The 23266-nt window shown below is 32.7% G+C and overlaps 1 protein-coding gene and 1 pseudogene across 1 annotated transcript; both read right to left on the bottom strand.

Annotated features, from left to right (window-relative positions):
* Positions 1-2407: 2407 nt before the first annotated feature.
* Positions 2408-6468, bottom strand: LOC114711112 (replication protein A 32 kDa subunit B-like; annotated as a pseudogene).
* Positions 6469-8984: 2516 nt separating this feature from the next.
* LOC114711111 (TMV resistance protein N-like) lies at positions 8985-15592 on the bottom strand. Its single transcript, XM_028895461.1, has 9 exons — positions 15369-15592; positions 14038-14490; positions 12661-12912; positions 11808-12450; positions 11293-11532; positions 10316-10613; positions 10137-10225; positions 9194-9440; positions 8985-9052 (listed from the first exon to the last, which is right to left on the bottom strand). The coding sequence occupies exons 1-9, from the start codon at positions 15590-15592 to the stop codon at positions 8985-8987; spliced, it is 2514 nt and encodes an 837-aa protein (XP_028751294.1).
* Positions 15593-23266: the final 7674 nt, after the last annotated feature.

Here is a 23266-nt window from a genome sequence, read left to right as displayed (position 1 = left end):
CTAGCTTTGGTGTCTATTACAGTGAAATGCTCATTGTTAAGTGAGATATGTATCATTTAAATACCGTTTTAATGATTTAAATTTAAAATTTTTAACTAATAATTTTTAAATAAAAAATTATTTTTTTGAAATATTGAAATTTTTGTCTTATATTTTGCACACATTAAAATATTTTTTTAAAAAAATAAAAAACTGAACTTCTCTTATTTGTATATCCATTATCTTTGCACAGAAACCACTTCCCTTAACTCATACATTTTCTCTCCGCTTTTCTTTAAATATCTATAAAGCGAAAAAAGCCTGTGTTTATTTGGACCTATTTATGTTAAAAACTTATGAGCATGTTCACGTAAACCAAAACTATTTATCTCATATTTTATAAATTATGATTAAAAAATTATTTTTAAAGTGTTCTACCCCGATTCCGAAAATAACTGTTTAGATTAAGTTTGTGAATTGTCTGCTGTTGAGGTGATCAGAGTACCTTTAAGAATATATAGTTTAATTTAACTATTTTCCGCACTACATCACCAAGAGTTTTATCATTATATCAAAGAGAGAAGATATGTATTAATTTTCGGCAGCTTCCAACTGTCGCCAAATTTAAATTATAAAAAAAATAGTTGTCTACAACTTGAACCCAATATATATTCAAATTCCTAACCCCTATATCTCATGAAGTTTGATGGCATCCAAAAGCCACATGTTGCTTCATCTTGCCGACCACCAAATTTACAAAAACGAATTGATATTTATTTAGTATAATCCACATCAAAATATCAAATTGACCCACAAAAGTCTCTCTCTCACACACAAATATGTAATGTTCTTTTTTTTAATATTCTCCACTATTATGGGATTGGAATAAGGATCAGGTTCTGTGTGGAATTTCACCACAAGAAAATGTGCCTAGAGATTTTTGGATAGATTTTGTACTGCCACCGCTGTACATTCTATTAACGGAAAATAGTCAAAAAGAATAAGAAGACGACATTCTGGTCAGCCTTATTATTCTTTGTTGATGCGCACCATCTGGCTACTTGCCTTGGCCTTTTGAAATTCCTCATATTGCATACAATCTTGTAATTATAAACTAGGATCATTTTTTTTTTTGATATAAATTCTTGTCATTTTCTGAACCATACTCAATTTTGCGGTTGATTAAGATGACTGATTCATAAATCGAGGAAAGAAAAATAATCTGACATGACCCCAAAAGGGACTCTCGTAGATTTGGCAAATTATTTGACAAGATGTCTGAGTTCGTACTCAAGCAATATGCAAGTGGAGATCGCCCACTAACAACGAAGAATTGAAGGGAATTATTGCTGCTTATTGACCATTCAGTTATAGTATTCTAAGAAAATGATCCAATTGTATTAAACCCTAAATTGTCTCCGTTTCCAAACGCAATCAAGAATATACCTTCTCAATACTCTAAAAATTTTCAGGTAATTTTAGCTCTCTCTTGTCATTAAAAAGAAACGCAAGATTTAGGGGATCATTTCTTACTCAATGGAAAGTGTTTCAGCTTCAACTGTTTAGACAGAAGGGGTCCTCTTTTTTTTTTGCCGGTTGTTGTCTAATTTATTCATAGCTGAATGTAACGTGGGCTAGAATTCCTATTAGGCCCCACTATTAGCGCCCATAAAATGAATCCAACATTGCATTCTAATCCCACAATTTCAACGTCCTGCTTTCATGGTGGACACTTCTTGGGGAACTAGGATGCACGGTGCAATTTATAGCTGAATTCAAAACAACGTCCGATGTTTTTTCTTTTTAAAAGGCTAATTGAATTGACGTGCAAAGATAATGGGAGTTCTAAAAAGGTTGGAAACAATAATTTATCGCCACATCACAAATCTATTTGTTACTGTTAACGTCCCCTCGGTTGTCTAAAGGTGGCGCTAAATTTCTTCCTATCTCAATCCATGCAAAACAAACTTGTCAAATACCATTAAAGAATCCCGCATTTCATATCATATTTTTACCAAAAATCTGGTAACACATAGGAACAACCAAAAACTAATCTCATTCACGAGTTGTATGAAATAGCAAGGCATCTGATAGCGCTATGCATAGGATTCAATTTTAACATAAGCCCAATCGATACCTGCAAATGGATTTTACCAATAACGTTCTTTCAGAATTCCTCTAGCAATCCATTCACCTTCTATAGGCTCAAAAAGTACTTCGGCTTCTCACTGCATAATATACTTGCAAGATAACTACTGGTCCCCCAACAAAAGCCCCTCAACAAAGGTCCCATCATTCATGACAAACCCCTTTACAAGACAGGTTAATTACATATCAGTTAATCTGTACTAACTCGTACTATCAATAGTTAGCGAGTAAAAAGAACACTAGAAACAGTAACATCAAGGTCTAGTACTAGGACTAAGGTTTAGCTTCTCTCCGTATTTAACGCTACTGCTACGATGCCAACAGGGTTAAGCAGAGTGAACTATGCAATGGATAATCATTACCAGACCGGCTCAGATAAGGATCAAAGTCGTTGACAAGATGTCAACAATTGATAATTGACTTGTAATGATCAGCTATAGCTTCATAAATGGCGCCTTCCCCAATAAGATTTTTTATGGATAACCTGCAAAACCAGAACCTGCGTCAACATAGTCCTGCTAAGCAACATGAGAAGGGGAAGGAGGGAGGATAAGTAGACAGACATGAGCCTATCCAGAGGAAGTCCAAGATGCTGTGCAATAAGATCCCGAGAGACACCCTCCTCTTTTGCCCTGAAGCAACAGAAAGATAAAGTTGAGTAATGGACCAAGTTTTGGGAGTGAAAATTTTAACAAAAACTATATGTGCATAATAGGATAACAACACAGGATATAATGATAAGGAAATTTTGAACACCACAAAATGTCACAACCGTATGCACCTTAGGAAGCACTGGTGGGCACACTTCAATTTTAAGCAAAGCTTATGCGCATCAAACTCGCAATATATAATCAAATGTATTGCCTCACAGCTTAATTCTAATTGCCTAACCCGATGTAAGTCTCGTGAGTTGATATTATATGCCATTGTCATTGTTCTTTTGTTTGCTTCGAAAGGAAGATTTAAATTATTTTTAAGCAGTCACGCGGAAAAGCCTACAATCTAGAGATTAGTCTTTTTGTTCCTCTCTTTTTGTTCCTTTTCTTTTTTACCATAATAAGAAACAAAATCAAGGATAAATCCATTCACCCAGGAGGGCACCAGAGTTGGCCACATGTTCCATAAGATTAACTACTAAACATACACAAATCACATTCTAGAATTACCTGTTCGAGGGAAGATGCAAGATATCCAAGACCATATCTTCAACACTCTTCTGACCATTGTTGTGCTGACCAGAGAACTAGGACGGACCAGGAAAAAAAAAAAAGATATTACACCAAATAAGATATTAATAAAGTGGTCAAAAATAAACTTATCATTTATAAACAGTCCTCTCACTTGAGTTGAAGGGGCAGCTTGATAACCTCTTGTGGGATTAATAGGTAAGGAATTGTTCACAGATTGCTGATTCGGCACACTATTCTGTAAATTTTATGGTGTACGATAAGATAATTTAAAAATAAAAATAGCAGACAGCACAATCTTGCAAGAATCATATATGCACATTTATGCCATGTCAAACCCAGATATAATTTGCAATATTCTAAACTAATACCCGTATCCTGGTATTATAGAGATGGACGTATATACAATCGATGAAGTGACTTGCAATCTCGTTAAAGTCGCTCAAAGGCCTGGAAACAACACCAGAGTAGATTTCAAAAGTGAGAAATATGGAACAAACAAATACAAGCAAATACGATAGGACTATGCTAATGTAAAAAAACTAGCTATCAACCCATTATAAAAGTATTCATGGAGAATCAATGCTAACCCAGGAAATTCATTCAAATAATCCTTTCCATATCAAATAAATGTCAATAACTGGAATTTCGAATGAACCGGGGTAAAAAAAAAGAACGCATAGAGAAATCTCGGGAAGTGATTCAAATGAAGATTAAACTATTAAAAAAAAATAACGACTTGGTCTCATCGTTTGCTTGATGACATGGGCCCCGTTTGGTAGAGTAGTGAAAGTTCCCTATAAACATGTTTCACGTAAGTTGAGACAAAATTCTTCTCATATATTTGCCTCATATTCCGCAAATCACTATTAAAAAGCAGCTTATAAGCTACTTATAAGCTGCTCCAAACAGGCCCATGATCATTAGCCCACTTACGCTTATAATAATAGGACTAGTCATCCAAGTCACATAATTTTGTAGACTTCAAGCAGAGGGCAAAGTGACATAAACAAGGTGTATTGATTGGACTATTCATCCTACCCAATTTATTACTGCCATAAAGAATTGTCTCGAAAAGAAAAAGGGTAGAAATAGGGAACTAGAGCTGAAACCAATAGACCGGCCAATTGTACAAGAGTCTAATGCATGAAGGGTCAGAGGGTGGTTGAGGAAGCGGCTGGAAGACACTATTTAAGAAGGAAACCTGCCATGGGAAAACGGGGAAGAGAACCTTTAAGATAAAAGTTAGGTAGTGAGCTAGGCTCTCGAAAGCTAGCACTGGCCTTGTGTCATTATCATCTTATTAACTTCTTCTCTTGTTCTGTCTGCTCTTATAGTGGCCAGATTGTTCTGCTATGTTACTAATTTCTTGTGCTAAATGAAGGAATCCTGCCAGCTCCTGTTTTAGTTTCTGGTTTGCATTTTTTATTGGTCTGGAGGTGTGTAACTGGAGTGTGTGCTTGGTCAGTTGCGTTTTACTGAATCTTGTTGGCACTGGCATGTGTCTGTGTGAGACAGTGAATTGGTTTCTGTAACCTGTCCAAGGAGTACTTCTGCTTCAATATCAAATATAAGTGTCTTGCAGTGTTCTTTGTGTTATTCTAGAAGGATTTAGCAAGGTTCCTATTGTATGCATTTCTCAAAACCCAACCATCTTCACTATAGGCTGGCACTCTGACGGTAATACATATAGAAGAAAATAAAAAAATATTGAACTGCTAAACTTGAATAACTAGACTTGATATTAATGACACACCTAAAAGAGAATACATTTAAGGTCCTTTTTCCCTGAAATCCTTTCAAGTGTCCATGTAAGCGCACATACATTCCATCCCTGAAACCAGAAAAAGAAAAGGAGTTACTATATTTCATGGAACGAAATAAACGATACATTCAAAAAGAGTTGGCAACTAGAAACATTAACTTTATAAACCATCTCACTGCAGAATGGCAAATAATGTTTGGACATGTAATGTTCTGAAATTCTGATTAGCAAGAAAATTACCAACTCATAAATCCATATTCATTGTGTCAAGTTACAACGCTAGAAAGTTTGATCGCAATGATCACATAACTGACAAAAGTTTTTGTTTAAAGAGAAGAGTAATGAAAGAAATTAAAAAGGTTATGAAACTAAGAAATCATTAAAAAATAAATCACTAAGCGAATACAGCACTAGACATAAGCAGCAAAATTACCTGAGACCCTCCGCTTCATTGGTGTCTACATCTTCCTGGAGCCTGCAGATGCAAAATTACCTGTCACTGTGAACATGTAAAAGACCAGAAAAAGTAAACTAAAAAAAAAAAAGGCAAAACACCAACAAATAAAAAAAAAGAAAAAGAAAAAAGAATTCACCATTTACTGCACTCAATTCTTCCAGTTCCATCATCCAGTACAAATGTAACATCAGTAATCCTTCCAGCTTTGTTGCACACCCTTCCTACAAGAGTGACCTGGATACGATTTTAACTCAAACTATCAGAACAAGAGAAAAGAAGACCACAGCCAATGCAATTCAAAAAAACTCACATTATTAACATCCACGCCGTCGATAATCATATTAGACTTATCATCACTTCACTGAAATGCATCATTGATCTGCTTGACCGTCAGAGGAAGCAATGACTGAGCATCACGATTCTGCAAAAGCGAAGCATTAAGTCGGTTCAGAAGTTAACTTTTCAACAGTAACAAAGATAACTTGGCCAATAACCTTCACCAATATTCCAAAATATAATCAAGCCAAAACGCAGCAGAATTACGTGATTGCTAATTGCTAGGAGGAATTTAAAATGAATAAAAATAAACAGAATAGATTGAATCAACTGTCGCAGTTCAGTTATTAGCCAACCAAAGCACTAATCGCACTTGCCAGAACATAAAATGAGGGGGGGGGGGGAGGGAGAAGAAGTATGCGAAATGTATGGACCTTGGAGTAGGAGAAGGAAGGTTCATGGCCTTGAGTTGCCTGAGACGGCATAAAACCACCGCCGGAGAAGGCTGCGGCGCCGTCGAACTCGCTCGAATGCATGCTTGTTCTGGCTCTGTGTGCAGTTCGGAAATCTTAACCCTAATAGCAGAGAGAAGCGAAACAGAACGCACTATTCTGGAGATTGGAAACTGAAATTCCTATAGAGCACCTATGACTGGCGTGGTTTTAAATTTTCCGGTACGAAAGTGAATTAGTTTCGCGCCATCCTTCTTCCACTATCCTCCAGCCTGAACTTACTCCGCGTGCTCTTATATTTTCGCCTCTTTCATTTGGGTTAAAAAAAATATTAAAAAATTAAAATTAGTTTTTTGTTTTGGTATTTTTATTGCAATGGTACAAGTAATATGCATATAGATATTTTGAATTCTCTTATTCTAAGCTCAGATTCTTTAAATTAACTTTTTTTCACTTATAGTATTTTATTTTAGCCTCAATTCTGAATCAATTAAACTCAATCTCTAATATAATTTATATATATTGTTATTACATTTTACTTTTTTCTTTTTATTTCAAATTTTATAACTTTCACCTTATTATTTTTTTAACTTACCTCTCACATCATTGTCATTGTTTCTATTATATTTATTTTCTTTTTATCGCAAATTCTCACTCAGTTAAAATATAGGCTACTTTAGAAAAAATATGAAAATATTTTAATGACAAAATGGTCATACTGAATAGTTGATACTAATATAACTGATTTATGAGGTGGAAATAAAACTAGTAAGTACAGCCTTAATTAAATATTTCTTTTTTTTTTTTTTTGTGAGAAAAGGAAAACTACAAACAACCAAGGACTCACAACAGTGTGATGGAGGCTCAGGCCATATCCCTCTGCAAATGGTGACAGGATGATGGAGGCTCAGACAATCGGTAGCTAGAATTTGAGCTTCGTTGGCGATGACATCAGCAAGTATGTTCGCCTCCCGGTCACAGCAAGCAAGCACCACATCCCACGACCAAGTTAGCATGCTCTGAATTGCAGTTAACAGGCTAAAATCTAGGTGATCCTGTGGAAAACTTACGCTAGCCTAAATATTTCTTTTCAACCCTTCAAAACTTGCTCCTGTGAACGTTTCTAAACAGTTTCACTTGAACTTTTTTTTTGGGTGAATTTTTTTTAATAAAGCTAAACAATTTAATCATAAAAGCATCTTACTTAGTGTAGTTCAAATGACCAATGGCCAATTAAGAACTATCAGTATTTGGTTATCTCAGCACAAATATGTGTCAGGGCTATCTATATACAACTTCCGGTTCTAATTATAAAAGCCAGTTGACTAATTTGAGAAGATTAAAGAAGTAAGTTGAGTTAGTTATTTGTCCTAAATATGTGTTGTTTTTTCCAAAATGTCATTGCTAATCAAGTGTATTGACTAGAACTCTTATTATTAGAAGGGTTACTTTAAAAAATATATATAAATATGAGAGATAAAGTGGATTAAGATCTTATATTAAAGACAAGAAGTAGTATATATATATATTCATTTTTCATTTTTTAACAAGTAATAACTTAATTTTCATGAATTAAAATCCCTGAATTTCAACACAATAAAGTGTGAAAAGACCCTAGTCTTGGGATTTGCATGATGATCTTTTTTTTTTTTTGGACTGAGCATGATGATCTGGATACTGAGAATATTTCAACACTAGAACCCATCTTTCAAATATGTGCGTGCGTGTGTACATTATAAACCAAAAAAGAGAGAAAAAGGTAATGATAAATAAAAAAGATAAGATAAGCATTCAATCATATCTTGTCTTTGCGCTGTGACATCACTATACTGGATTCTGGAACCCTGCTGCTTCTCCTTCCCGGAGCAAAAGCTTCTGAGAAGTTGTTCATGTTTTTTTTCCTCATTCTCAAAACAATTTTGTTGTTTTAAAATTGTTTTTTCAAAAACAAGTGTTGAGAATAAAAAAATATGTTTAGATAGTTATTCTGAAAAAAATCACATTTGAAATTAAAAAAACATAAAAAATCACATTTGACAAGTACTGGCCAACACCAGCGATGATACGTGGCAAGTGGAAAGTAAAAAGAAAATTTTTTTTTTCCAATTTTTCAAAACAAAAAAAAATATACCAAAAAAAATCTAAAAATTGTTTTGGGTCTTATTTTTTAAAAACATATTACTATTTTTTTTTTGTTTTAAAACAATCAACTAAAAACAAATTACTCAACAAGCATCTTTGTTTTTTCGTTTTTTAAAATAAAAAATTATATTTAAAACAAAATACCAAACAAGCCCTACATTTTCTGAGTCTTCTCTCTGCATTCCATTTCTGGCAGGAGCTCAAATTGCTTTTAGGAAAATAAATGAAAAGAAAATCTAATTGAAAAGGAGAATAAGTATTTCAACCATCTATTTCTTAATAGCCAGCCAGAGAGTCAGGAGAATCCCCCAGGGATAAAAATGAGCTATCATTACTTGAGTGGTGTGGCGGCTAATCTAATTACAAACTGAAATTACATTAAAATTACTAAATAATATCCAGAAATATTTCTTAAAATTTGGGGGCTGACTTCAACAACTAAATAGCAACACATTGGATGTTGGGATCCTAACGACCACATAGATACTTATTTGACTCTTAAAATCTCTCAAACAATAAAACAAATTATGCAATGGCAAAATAAGGAATTAAAAAAAAAAAGAACTACTAAAGAATTATTAATTAATCTTCTGTCGCTTCCTCCTTCTAACATAAGTCTGCATGGGCTTCTTATCAACTTCTCTACCTACACACACACACAAGCAAAACTGTTAACCTTGAAAACAATAATCTATTAACTCTTTTCCCTCCTTGAAACAAAAACTTTAATCGAATTTAACTCTTAGCAATTGTGCAAAATAAGATAGTTTCAAGAAGCTAACAATACTTGGTGATGGCGGATGCTCTATCTGTTCATCAAATGACTCGTCGTATTTTAAGTAGATTGTTGTCCTTTTCACAGTGAATCCATTACCAAAAACTACCATCACCTCCACTTGGTCATCTGAGTCTAGATTTGATATTATTTCCTTCCACTCAGCTTCTTCAAATGAAGTCAGTGAATCTTGCCTGTAGCACAGAGTGGTTGTCTTTGTATAATTTATGATCATTACACTAACACAAGATTCACATGCCTTGTTACTCAAATCAGTTGAAGGGAAATATGTACAAGAAATAATCATCCCTTTTAAATCACGATCGCTAACTCGAGGCACTTTAAACTTCACAGAAGCTCTTTCACCCTTAAAACTTTGCCAATAGGGGTAATTGTCGCTAGGAAGGACAAAAGCATCATTGTAATTCCTGGGAGTAAATTCCTGCTTAATAACATAAGCATCAGCTTAGTTCAACTATATAGCAAGGCAAGCAGAAAGGTCATTTCCAATTTTATTAAAGAATTGCATATAATAGGAATGAATATTCTTTTAAACCGAAAAAAAAGAAAGAAAGAAAGAAAAAAGACGAATCAAAAAGAGAACCTGTGAGATATTCTCTAGAAGAGTAGCAGTGACTTGGTCATTCTTTCCAATTTGAATTAGAAGATGCCTCAAAAAATTTTCTGATCTTGAGATGTGAACCTGACTATGATGACCAGTTAACACAGAAGATTCAATCTCAAAGATTTTTGAAGTATTTGGTATTGTTGCCATGTCTATGCAAATGCTGGCATGAAAGGATTCCCAAATTTTTGCAGCACCTCGAATCACTTCAGGGTCATTCTCTGATATGATTCCCAACAAAAAGCTTCGTAGCTGTGCGAGGTTATTACAGACAGATGAAGGACCAGGGACATTGCTATTCAATATATCCAAGGAATTTGGCATGCCCACATGTGATGAAATAAGAGATAAAGGATTATTTGCTGGGGACATCCGTGACCAAATGAGAGAAGGAAACACATCACGTGATAATCCCCTGTAGCCACAAAGAGATATATATCCGACACTTTTTAACCTCGGTAAAGATAAAGGCACTTCTGTTATTGCAGTGTTATCAGCAATCAGAGTTCTCAAGGAATCCATTTGCTCTATATCTTCTAATTTTTCAATCCTCGTACAACCAGACAAAATAAGAGTTTTTAGTGATTTTAAGTTATAAATACTTCTTGGGAGAGTGCAAAGGCTAGTGCAATCCTTCAAATTTATTAAAAGGAGTTTATCGGCATGCCCGATGGTAGGACGAACCTCAGACAAATTTGGACAATTTTTAAGAATCACCTTTTCAAGATTCGGTAGTTTTGAGAAGTCAGGAGTCTGCATCAAAAAAGGGGAGTGACTCAAATTGAGGATTTTTAGTCTCTCCAATAACTGCAAGAAAAGAAAATTCAAGGGAAAATCAGTGAATAAACCCATAAAATAAAGTAAATCAACAACCATCAATTTTGGTATACCTATTAAAGGCCAATTCTAAAGCCTAGCATTAGAGTAAAAATAAGTGTGCAGGCACTTAATGCTTGGCACGTCTCATGAGAATAGCATTTTACATCTTATAAAAGAATGAACCAATCAGAAAACGGTAAGTAAAACATTGAGTGCGACTGCTTTATTTTATGGGTTTATAGTACAATTTGGTAGAAAGTAGCATGATTTTGACATTCCAGTAACAGGTTTGATCAACTTCTATAAACTTTGATTACCTGCTTTGTAAAATTTTCCATATCAGAAAAAAGAATGATTTCCAAAACACTACACTTGAAATGATAGCTTTAATTAGCTAGACATGAAGTCCTGACAGCGAAATAAATAAGTAGTTATGATGGTGGAAAGGCTTCTATCTATAGCAACGAATATAAATAAGAAAGTAAATTGAAGAAAAATTCAGCAGCTATATTCAAGATTAGTGATGAAAGTAGCCTCATCCAAAGCTATTATAAGAAAAGTCTCAAATAAAGAACCATCTAGAAGTTATGCAGTGAAATAAAATCTAATGATTAACACTTTCTTGCTGATGCCAAAAAAGTATACATACCTGGGGTTCCCTCCAAACTTCTCTAAGGCTACTGTACTTCAACTCAATAGAAACTAAGTTTTTCTGATAAAAGTTGGCAGGGATGTATTTCAAAGGAAAGCCAAGCCAATAAAGCCATCTGAGATCTCTGCTCATGTGTTTAAAGTCTCCCTCAAGTTTCACATTACCAAGGCGGAGTAATCTAAGTCTCTTCATCTGCTCAAACGCTTTGGTAGAAAAATAATCTTTATCGGTTTGTGACAAATTCAAAGCTAGCCCCTCGACAAATTCTGTACCCTGCAAATAAAAAGCATATAAAATTTGAAGTGTGTACCTCTGTTATTCCTTTACTGAAAGGTAAAACGTAAACCTGTCACAAGCATGTTTCTAGAGGAAGTGACTAAACAATGAGTTTTAAAAATACATAATTTCTACCTAGGAGTGAAATTAACTATAAATACACCTACATGCTCAGTTCATTCACGTTCAATTAGCTTTCCATGCCATTTTACTTTTTTGACAGAATGATGAATATAGGATAGGAAAGTCCTTACAGTATGTTTTGATAATACATCAAGTACATCTTCATGGAACCATAACCTACTACGGTTTCCAAGGCTTTTTGGTGATTGTTCTCGGATTATCTCCCTCCCCATATCTCGCAGCAAATCATGCATGCCAAGCTTGTTCTTCTCATCAACAGTTACAAGGCTCCGCTCCACAAGGACACTTATTCCAATGTGCGGAAAAAGTCCACTACCATCCAATATCTGCGTGACATCACTCCTATCCATCCCAATAAAAAAGCAAGATATATCAAGGAAGATTTCTTTCATCATATCATCGCTTAAACCATCAAAGCTTATTTTTAGCTTCTTTTGTATCTCATTTTTAGGGATTCTTTTTAGTTTGTCTAGTACACTTCTCCACTCTTCCTCTTCCCTATCAAATAAATAGGAGCCAAGGACTTCAAGGGCTAGTGGCAGTCCTCCAGAATAAGCAACTATATTTCTAGAAAAGTCAATGAATTCCTTTTTGGGACTTGGTTGCTTAAATGCATGCCAACTGAAAAGCTCAATAGATTCTATTTCGTCCATGGTCTTTATTTCATATACATGATTCACTCCAAAGAATTTGAGAATATGCTTATCTCTAGTAGTGATAACTATTCTGCTTCCCCCACCAAAGGATTCACGACTTCCAAATAAAGCATTTAGTTGCTCAACTTCATTCACATCATCAAGTACAACAAGTGCTCTCTTATGGCAAAGAGATTCCTTTAATATGATTTTTCCTGAATCTATGCTAGGTATCACCATCATTGTTGTTTTACAGATTTCTGAAAGAAGCTGTTGCTGTAAGTTAACTGGACCAGAATCTTGCTCCCAAACTTCCCTAATGTTTGACAGAAAACATCTACTCTCAAATTTTCGACCAATTTCATTATAAATGGCTTTGGCAATGGTTGTTTTACCGATACCCCCCATCCCCCATATCCCTAGGAGGAGAACATTGTCAATTGAATAGCTTTCTGATATTTTAATCAAATCTGTCAAACGAGAGTCCACTCCAACAGGATGGTTAGCAATAAACAAGTCTTTCTTGTCCAATATTTTGCAAACATGCTTAACGATATTCTTGATATCCTCACTTTCATCCCTGAATTATAACCAAATATAACATAAAATGAGCACCAATAACATAAGCATGAGTAGAAAAAAATTTGTCAAGCTATTAAAGGAAACATGCATCAGAGTTAGAACAGACATTATGAATAATCTACATAGAAACCATATTGGAAACTACGACACCGCAATACCCTTGGAACTAGAAGTGTCATTATCAAACCTTAAGCAACAAAACTAAAAAGAAAATATCGAATGAAAGTTTACCATATAAAAACTTGACAGCTTTGAGACAATTAAAGACAAATATGTTTCAAAGACCACGCGTTTAGATGAAGTTGAAAATTTACACAATGAAACATTCAATCAGGCCCACATGGAAAAGAACTTCTGAAACACTTAAACGATTGAACTCAAAGGAAGAGGGGCCACCCACAAAAAAAAAAGAAGGAAATCATAAGAGAAAACTCCCTCCCTTGAACACACTAAGAACTTCCGAAACACTTAAACAAATGATTGAACTCAAAGGAACAGGGGCCACCCAAAAAAAAAAAAAAAAAGAAGGAAATCATAAGAGAAAACTCTCTCCTTGAACACACCAAGAGTTATTTTCAACAAAGCCATTTTCAGTCTACGAGATATGGTAAAAATACTTTCTCTCACCTTCTCCCTTTTTTAAACTAACTTTTCCATGGACCAATTACCAAATGCACCTTAAATTTTATAGGGAACAAATTGAATGGAGTAATTTGTCCCGAACTAAAAATATATTTTATCTCTTGCTTTTACAGGTGAGGGCATTTGCAACACCTTAACAATTAAAAGACATGTCAATTTGACCAACTTCAAAGCCATAATTTAAAAGAAAACACAACATCACTTGTGCTTGTTAAATCGCTATACTTGGGGAAAAAAAGAGTGAAACAATTTTTTGGCTAACTAATAATACACTCAATATTTGACTTCAAAACTTTCAGTCGCTTGTGAGAACTCCACCCTAGCATATTGTATGCATGTCTATACGTGCATGTATGCAATATTACTGGCAAAAAATTACAAGTGACTACTTGGTGCACGTTGCAGCAAGAATCTACTGTGTGTGTCTGTTTAGGCTCAGCAAAATTGAAAAGAAAGAAAAAATGAAATATTTGAAAATTACTTGGAGTTGAGCACAACAAACCCTGCAATGCCCCCAGCTTCACGGAGATCTGTCCTCCACCTTGACACTTCATCTTCTGTGGGTGAACTTCTTTGTATAAGATCACGAAACGCATCTCCAAAAGTGGAGCTTTGATTACGAACTTGGGACGGATCTACGCCATAGAACACAGGCAGAGCTACCCGACCTTGTGCTCTGTGAAGCTCCATGATTTTTGAGAGCTCGTTGAGGCACCATCTAGAACCAGCATAATCTTTGGAGAAGATAATGATCGAAATTGTAGAACATTCAATTCCAAGCGGCAATTCGACTGAGATACTATTACCCCTAGGAAGGTTCGTATCATCTTTGAAAACAACAATTCCAGCATTGCTCAAAAAGGAATAGAGATGAGCAATGAAAGACGCCCGAGTATCTTCGCCTCTGAAGCTCAAGAACACATCATACTGATCCCTATCAGGGACAACACAGGGTAATATTTCAAAAGAAAAATTAGGTAGATATTTTGAAATATTTTTCTAACACAATCTAATATTTTAAAATAATTTCAATATAATTTTATTTAAGTATTTTTTTTATTAGCAACTAACACCTTAAATTTAAAATATTAAATGAGGGATGTTCACATTTGCCGAACAGGACAAAAAACAAAAAACAGGCGGGTGGACAAGACTTGGAGCACTGGGGTTCAACCTGCCCTGGATATATTTTTTAAATTTTGTTATAATATTAATATATATTGTATAATATTAATACATATTACTGGGTACTAATAAATAAATATTTTAGAATGTTAGATGCATAAAAATTATTTTAAGATACTAATACTATTGGAAAAATACCTTAGATGATAGATGGGCTAAAAATTAGTTCAGGAACTACTGAAAAAAAATAATTTAGGGTATTTTTCCCCAATGAATTTAGGGTATTAAATGATATTGAACATTGAAATATTTGTTGACGAAGGACACATAACCTAACCACACTGAGTAACTCTGAAACACAAATGTAACAGCTGTTATTTTTTCAATTAACTCAAAATGGCGCCGGTCAGCAAGGTGAGGAAAATAAACATACAAGTTCAGGAGTAAATTTATATGTCGAACAACAAATATTTATACTAAAATAATGTAACTTGACAAGTGGAATAATATCTATCATTTTTGCCAACTATCATTTAAGCAGTACAAATTCATAATCATTACATGTTTTTAGCAACAATAAACCTCTGAATTTAAATCTTGGAATAAATTTTCATTAAAAAATATTTTTTAAAATAAAAATGAAAAAAAATTAATATTTATTTATTTGGCGAAAATAAAAGCACTAACCCCGGCGAACCCAGAAGCTCGTCCCACCAGCTGCTCACGTCGGTCGACGAGCTCATGTCGTTATCAATTGCTAATGCTTGAGGCGCCCTCTCGTAATTTTCTAACCCGTCTTCTAATGATTGAGGCGCCCTTTCGGAACGAGACGTCATATGGTCTTCACTCATCGGAGAGGATTCTTCCGCCAGCCACCAAGGCACAGGTGCCAGCCAATCCGGATAGTCCATTTTCTGTAGGGAGCCACAATGATCAGAAGAAGAAGAAGAAAAAGAAAGAGATATAAGAGGCTTTTGCTGCTTCTAAATCTCACCTCGTAAGAATTTTCTCAGGAAATGAAGGTGTGATGAAGGCCGGCTTAGTGAAAGTAGCTACCCCGCCTGCCGAGTGGGCTTTTTGCCTTCTCCAGAAGCCTTGAGAGTTTGGAAAAGGAGCCGGTGGAGAAGAACAAGGGGAAATGAATTACGTTACGAGCTCAAGCTTGGAACATAGCGTCAATGCATATAAAAATTAATCATAGAAAATTAGGGTTCATGTACTAATCAAGTTCACATTTTTAATATTCTCTTTATACTTAACATAAGACATAATTAATTAATTTATGTTGATTAAAGATGTTTGTTAAATTAATAAATATGATATATATATTTTTTAAAATACTCTAAATATTTTTTTAATTTTTTCTTTCTCTCTTACTTGATTATTGTTAGAAAAATATCAAAAAAAATTAATTTAAAATAATTAATAAATATATAAAATAAATTTTATATATAAAACTAACGTTGAATTTCCAAGTAAAAATTACGGAGCATTTAAAGGGAGAATGATTAAAAAAAAAGTTAAAAATTACTAAATCTCAAATTAGTTCGACAACAACACTTCATTTGGTGTTGACAATACTAAATTTACAAATGACAACAAATTTTTATTGACATTTTTTATTTGATATTTACAAATTTTTAGTTTTTTTAGGTCAATTTTTTCTTATTTAAAAGGGTTAAGGTGCAATTTTAACAAAAAAGTTTACCGTAAGGAGCACTGGGCACCATAAAGTTTATTTGGGTGCAAAAATATACATGAAGTTGTCAAAAGGGAGCATCTGGCACCATGCCGTTAATGTCCGTCAGTTTACCGTTAGAGGGGCCCAGAAAGTCAGTTTTAAGGTGCATTTTTAACAACAAAGTTTGCATCAAAGGGCATTAGGCACCATGAAATTTACTTGGGTGTAAAAATATAAATGAACTTTGTAAAAGGAAAAAAATAACAAAATTCTTCAACTTCCATAAACATTCATTAATTTTATTCTTTTCGGTCTCACAAAATGCTATATTTTCTCTCTATAAATTTCCACTTCCAAGCCGATCCATCTTTCTTTCATCATAGTCAACACATACCCACACACTCTCTGTCATGTCGTTTTCTGAGCTTCTAAGCCTTTTATATGTATTTAAGCAAAACACATATTTCCCTTCTACGATATGAGGTTTATTGCTTGCATCCAAGTACTACCTCCAGTCCTTAATATAGGAAGCAATGGACTAATTTGAGGAGATTAAAAATAAATAAATAAATTACTTTAAAATATTATATTTATTGTTTTTTCTCCAAATTAATTTTCTTGGCTTGTAAACTAATATATAATTTAATGATGCATATAAATATTTTAGAGAGATCATGTACTATATGCTATTGCGTCAAATAAATAAATAATATAATATTTAAAGTAATTTATTTATTTATTTATTTTAATCTCCTCAAATTAGTCCATTGCCTCCTATATTAAGGATTGGAGGTAGTACTTGGATGTAAGCAATAAACCTCATATCGTAGAAGGGAAATATGTGTTTTGCTTAAATACATATAAAAGGCTTGGAGGCTCAGAAAACGACATGACAGAGAGTGTGTGGGTGTGTGTTGACTATGATGAGAGAAAGATGGATCGGCTTGGAAGTGGAAATTTATAGAGAGAAAATATAGCATTTTGTGAGACCGAAAAGAATAAAATTAATGGATGTTTATGGAAGTTGAAGAATTTTGTTATTTTTTTCCTTTTACAAAGTTTATTTAGATTTTTACACCCAAGTAAATTTCATGGTACCTAATGCCCCTTGATGCAAACTTTGTTGTTAAAAATGCACCTTAAAACTGACTTTCTGGGCCCCTCTAACGGTAAACTGACGGACGTTAACGGCATGGTGCCAGATACTCCCTTTTGACAACTTCATGTATATTTTTGCACCCAAATAAATTTTATAGTGCCTAGTGCTCCTTACGGTAAATTTTTTTATTAAAATTGCACCTTAACCCTATTTAAAACCCAAAGTAAGTAATAGTAACAATACTTTAATAAAGTAATACTACTATTTGCTTTTTCCGTCTTTATCCTTGTCATGTGATGTAGACATCCACTATATCATCCGGGTCCAAAAAAAAAAAAAAACCAATGTATCGCACTCATTAAAAAATATTATGACGATGTTTGGATGATAGTTTGGAAAATAGATTTTATGAAAAAGTAATTTTGATAAAATAAGTGTTTGGATAGTTGTTATAGAAGTACTTTTTATATATATGAATTACTAAAAAAATACAAATTAATATAATAATTACATAAAAATAGATTTTATTTTTTGCTGCACGCCCCATCTCGTGGAAAAACTACTTCTTCAGGTTCAAAGCAATTGCGTGGAATCTTCTTCCCTCCTCACATGTCGATGCAAAAGTTTCTTTCTTATCTTCTCTTTTGTTCTTTTGTTTTCGGCCTTTTTAGTTTTTACGGCCATAGGCCAATTAATAATTAATAATAATTGTGCAATCAAGTCAACAAAGCTTAAAGTTTTGTCATTCATTCATTCACGCCCAGGTGAGAAAAGTAACCTCAATTTTTAGATTCTGAACTTTCATCGTGTCCTCTATTTTTTTTTTCCCTTGGCCATCAAAGAAAATACTATCATTAAAGACAAACAACTATACAAAAACTAGTTCCAGGTATGAAAAGAAAACCATTACAGTAATAAACCAACAGAGCAAACAAAGAAAATCATCCATTTTCTAAAGAAAAACCATAATAATAATCTCATATCAGCAGCCTCTGCAGATTCATACGTGGTCTTAATATCCATTCAGCAGGACTGCAGGACATGATCCCTTCAATAAAGTTTTATTAGTACTCAGTCGGCTACCAGATTTGCTTTCTTGAGAATCCGTAGAAAAGAGTGATTTCTAAAAAAAAATTTTAAGACAAGGATGTTTTCAAATAAGAAGATATTACCTTCGATCATAATTATAAGATATTGTTTATAGCCTACAAATAAAGTTATATAATTAGGACCGAAAGTAGAATTAGTACTCGAGGTAGCATCTTAAATGTCCTTTAAAATTATAAGACGTAAATCAAATAACAACATCCGTAGGAGTTTTGACCAGCTCAAAATAATTAGAGTCGTGATGGGTTTTCATTAATGGTATGATTATAGATTTAAATAATGAGTTATTTTCTTCTGCCACTTTTTTTTTGGGGTATAATTCTGCAACTTATTTATATAGTATGGTTATATTTCTGATATAAACAATATGGATATTGTTATGAATATTATAACATGTGATGTCCATCTCTTCCTCTTCCTCTTCCTCTTCCTCTCAACTTCATCATCAACTCCCACTACTTTCATTAGGCATTAATCTTCTACTACTTCATTACCTTTCCACTATGCCTTTAATCTTGTAACTCCCTCCACTCATATTCATATGGTTTATTATCCACTATCTATCATTTAAGTACAAATGTAACTTATGTGTGAGAGACTATGCCTATAAATAAGGCATGTCATTGTATTGTGATGTAAGTGAAGCAAGTGAAGGAATACAATATCATTCTCTCATTTTCTTGTCTACTTCTCTTCTCCAATCTACTTTCATTGTTGGTTAATTTCATAACACGTTATCAGCACGAGACTCTACCATCAGAATTCATGGCTCCTAGTTGATACACGTAGAGGTTTTGTTCGTTGAATGAAGACAGTTTGATCCGAACAGTTTGGTAAGATTTCTCTAATTTATTTAGAGAAAATGGTGGTTTTGCATATTAACCTTATTGATTCATTGGTAGCCGAATATTTTATTTATTGTATTGAGATATGAAAATTTTTATTTTTATTTCTTACTTTTCTTATATTTTCATGATTCTACTATCCTTATACTTCTTGATTTGCTATGAGGTTCATGTTCATCTATAAAATTATTATATATGATTATCATCTTAGGTATTAGTTAATTGATGTCTTAGAAAATAAAATGTTAAATATATAAAGGAATGGCTAATAGTCATTGTACTCTTGATTTTGTGATTAGATGGCCAGAAGCCACATCACGTTTTAATGATTCTTTGATAAAAGACCATCTTGTAGTCGTAACAGATGGCATGGCAAGATTGTCACAATTTGATAATCTATATCAAAGTCCTGAATATTGATGATTTAAAAATTAAACGATACACAAAAGCACTTCGTAGTTCTGAAAATTTTGTTATAGTCTGAAAGGCTAATATTTGAGAAAATTAATGGTGTGCTATTGAAAGCAAAGAATATATCCATAAGAGTGATAAAGAGTATGATCACATTGTATCAGTGGAACTGATAAATAAAAGGGCAATAATCTTGGAGCTTGACTATTGAATTATAACAGAAGAATTTGTAATAGCCCAATGATTAATATGATAAAATTATGATAAAATGTTATAATATGACCAGAAGTCATATAGAAAAATATGTATCAATTCATTGAAAAGCAAATATTAAAAAAAATGGTTGTAGAATCAAAAAGACCATGTAATATTATCATAATATCGAAGATAATTCTAATGTCTAAGGGTAGTAAGTTGTGAAGAAAGATAGATGCCCAAAGTATATATAAAAATAGAAAACACATAAGTATATGCCTAGAATGCTATGTGTATAATGTTTACTTTTTATCGGTCTTTAAATTTATTGTGATTTGTGAGAAACAAATGTCATAAGAATTTGATATTGTAATATTGATAAGTGTGTGATATAAAATTAAATAGATCAAATAGACCCAAAAGTTACTAGTTATATTTTGTTTATTTATATCTTATTTATATGATCTGATTCAATATTATTTTTGAATATTTTAAATGTCTATAGTACGTTGATTAATATCGAGAAGTTTTGAACGTTAAGTACTTTACTTTTAAAAGTTCATTTTAAATGTTTTTCATCATTTTTGCGTGTTCTCTATGTGTCTTGCAAGTTAAATCTATGATACTCATAATTATTTGTTATTATGTTAATGATATATTGAAATAGAGTTTTCTTTCATATTCTTCTTAAATTATATAGTTCTTGAAGAACTAGATGCAATAGTATTAATATAGTTCTAAAAGAACTAATGCTGTTTTTTTGTATGAGTAGACAAAGTATATATGAATTATGAAGTACTTGGGTTTCCAAGCAAAAAATATGTTATTGACCTTAATTCATCATATGCTCATAACTGTTTATGAAATATATGAATAAAGGAATTATGTTTGAATAACTCAATCTTGAAGGAGAAAACTGTTATAATACAAGTGTGAGTTAATATTGGATATATTTTTCATAAATGGATATCATCAATCATACATTAAAAAAAATTTATTATTGGTAATGAAACATGGTACAATAAACCAAAAGTTTATTTATAATTAGATTTATTGTTGGCATGACTTGTTTGATTATCTTGAATTATATGATGCAACAAATTATTGAAGATTATGTATTAATATCCATTGAAGAACCAGAAGATTCTTTTGAATAGCTAACATTTTTAAAAATTCGTATGTGCTGCATGTTCTCAAAGAAAATTGATTATAAAATATCACTAGTTATGTTTTGTTTTCGAATGGATTACTACATTTCTAGAAATATATATGGGCCCATTTAGAAGCACATAAGCCATACAAGTATTCAATATTTGATAGATGCATCTATATATAAAATGGTAAGATGTGTGATTGACATTAATTTGCAACCTGAAGTTTGCAAGATTATTTAGATAAATATTTTCAGACAATGTGATTCCCAAAACTTGACTTTAAATATGCTAGTGAATTTATATATCAAGCTTTTAATATTGAAAAGCCTGCTTAACAGATTGATCTAGCAAAATCATTTGTTAATGCCTCCGTGAATAGCTTGATCAATATTTATGAGAACAAATTTTTTTTCATTTTAGTGTTAGCGTATTTGATTTAATATGTTGCAGCACTTATAGACATCAAGGCAACAAAATTTTCCCAATAAAATTGGCTTTTGGTCAGGAGCCAGATATTTTTCATTTAAAAAAAATTGAAATGTGCGATATTTATTCCTACTAATCCACCACAATGCACATAGATGAATATTAAAAGAAAGTTGGGACATATGTTAGGTAAGAACTTCCTTCTTCTTGTTTGCTTCTCTAAATGGAACCAAACAGTGTTCCTCAAAGAAGCAAATGGATTTATGAGACTTATGCTACATAATTAGTTGATTGTCATTCGAAAAGTTTTCCTAATATGAGGGGGAGAAATTGAGTAGCTGGAAAAGAGAATGCATGGAACGCATTATTACTATCAAATACAGATCTTCATATATCAGTATGGACCAGAAGTTCATCAAAATTGCATTCATGAAATGCTACAAAATATTTTACTAACCTGAATGAAAATTTTTAAATCTCTTATTCCAACTGAAAATGCTCCAATTATTTTAAATGTTAAGACATGCCAGAAGCATGAGAGGTTAATCGGTTCCAATATAAATATCTTGAATAAAGAGGAGCATACAACTTAGAAATTGTATTGAGGAGGCATGTACTCTAGAAGAGTGTCAAGACATAACTAATTATAAAACCCCAAAAGAGGTTCAAGTACCTGAAAAGGAAGAAAGAGATCTCAACAAGTTATGTCACAAAAGAAAAAAATGGAACTGAAAAGATAAAGTTGTCGACAATGATTTTCATAAAAATATCACATGATAAAAAGAGGATCTTACGTATAGATTTATCATACAAAGTAGATATAAATTTGGCCAAGAAGAAAAGAAAAAGGAAAAATATGTGATGAAAATGTTATTTTAATATGTGAAAATGGGCCTGTAGTCCCAACACATATAAAGTTTCTATAGAATATATAGACATTTATGTGAAAATATAGATTTTCACAAATGATTATGATGAGACATATTACTTTGTGGTGGATATAATTTTACATATTTGAATAGTCTGGCATTATGAAATGTGCCTGCTAGATGACCCATGGATGAGGATAATTAAATAGTAAAATTTACATGATAATCCTTGAAGGATTAAAAAATATGCCAGGAGCATATATAAGAAAATTTTTTAGTATATGAAATATTATGAAGATTAAAATAATTTCAGTATGTATGATCTATTTTATAGTTTTGAATCAAAATATATGAAATTCCCTAAAGAATTTCACTTGCCAGAAGCATGCAATTTAAGTTCTTGAGAACAATGATTAAGTTAAATAAGTTGCTAGAAGCAATCAGGGCATATGTGGTATGACCGACTAAGTCAATATCGGTTGAAGAAATGATATAAAAATGATCCAATTTGTCCATGCATTTTTATGAAAAGATCTAAAAGTGAGTTTGCTATAATTGTTTATGTTGATGACATAAATATTATTAGAACTCCTGAAGAGCTTACAAAAGCTATGGATTGCTTAAAGAAAGAATTTGAAATGAAGGGTTTGGAAAGAACAAAGTTTTGCCTCGAATTGCAAATTGAATACTTGAGAAATGAAGATTTTTGTGTATCAAATAATTGATACAAGAAAGGCCTTAAAGTGTTTTTATATGGATAAATCACATCTATTATATACTTTGATGGTTATGAGATTT

The sequence above is a fragment of the Neltuma alba genome, unplaced genomic scaffold, assembly GCF_004799145.2.
Source record: "Neltuma alba isolate B1F8T4 unplaced genomic scaffold, ASM479914v2 tig00011277_pilon, whole genome shotgun sequence".
NCBI lineage: Eukaryota > Viridiplantae > Streptophyta > Magnoliopsida > Fabales > Fabaceae > Neltuma > Neltuma alba.
The sequence above is the reverse complement of the archived record's forward strand: the minus strand, read 5'-3'. Positions and strand labels throughout refer to the sequence as shown.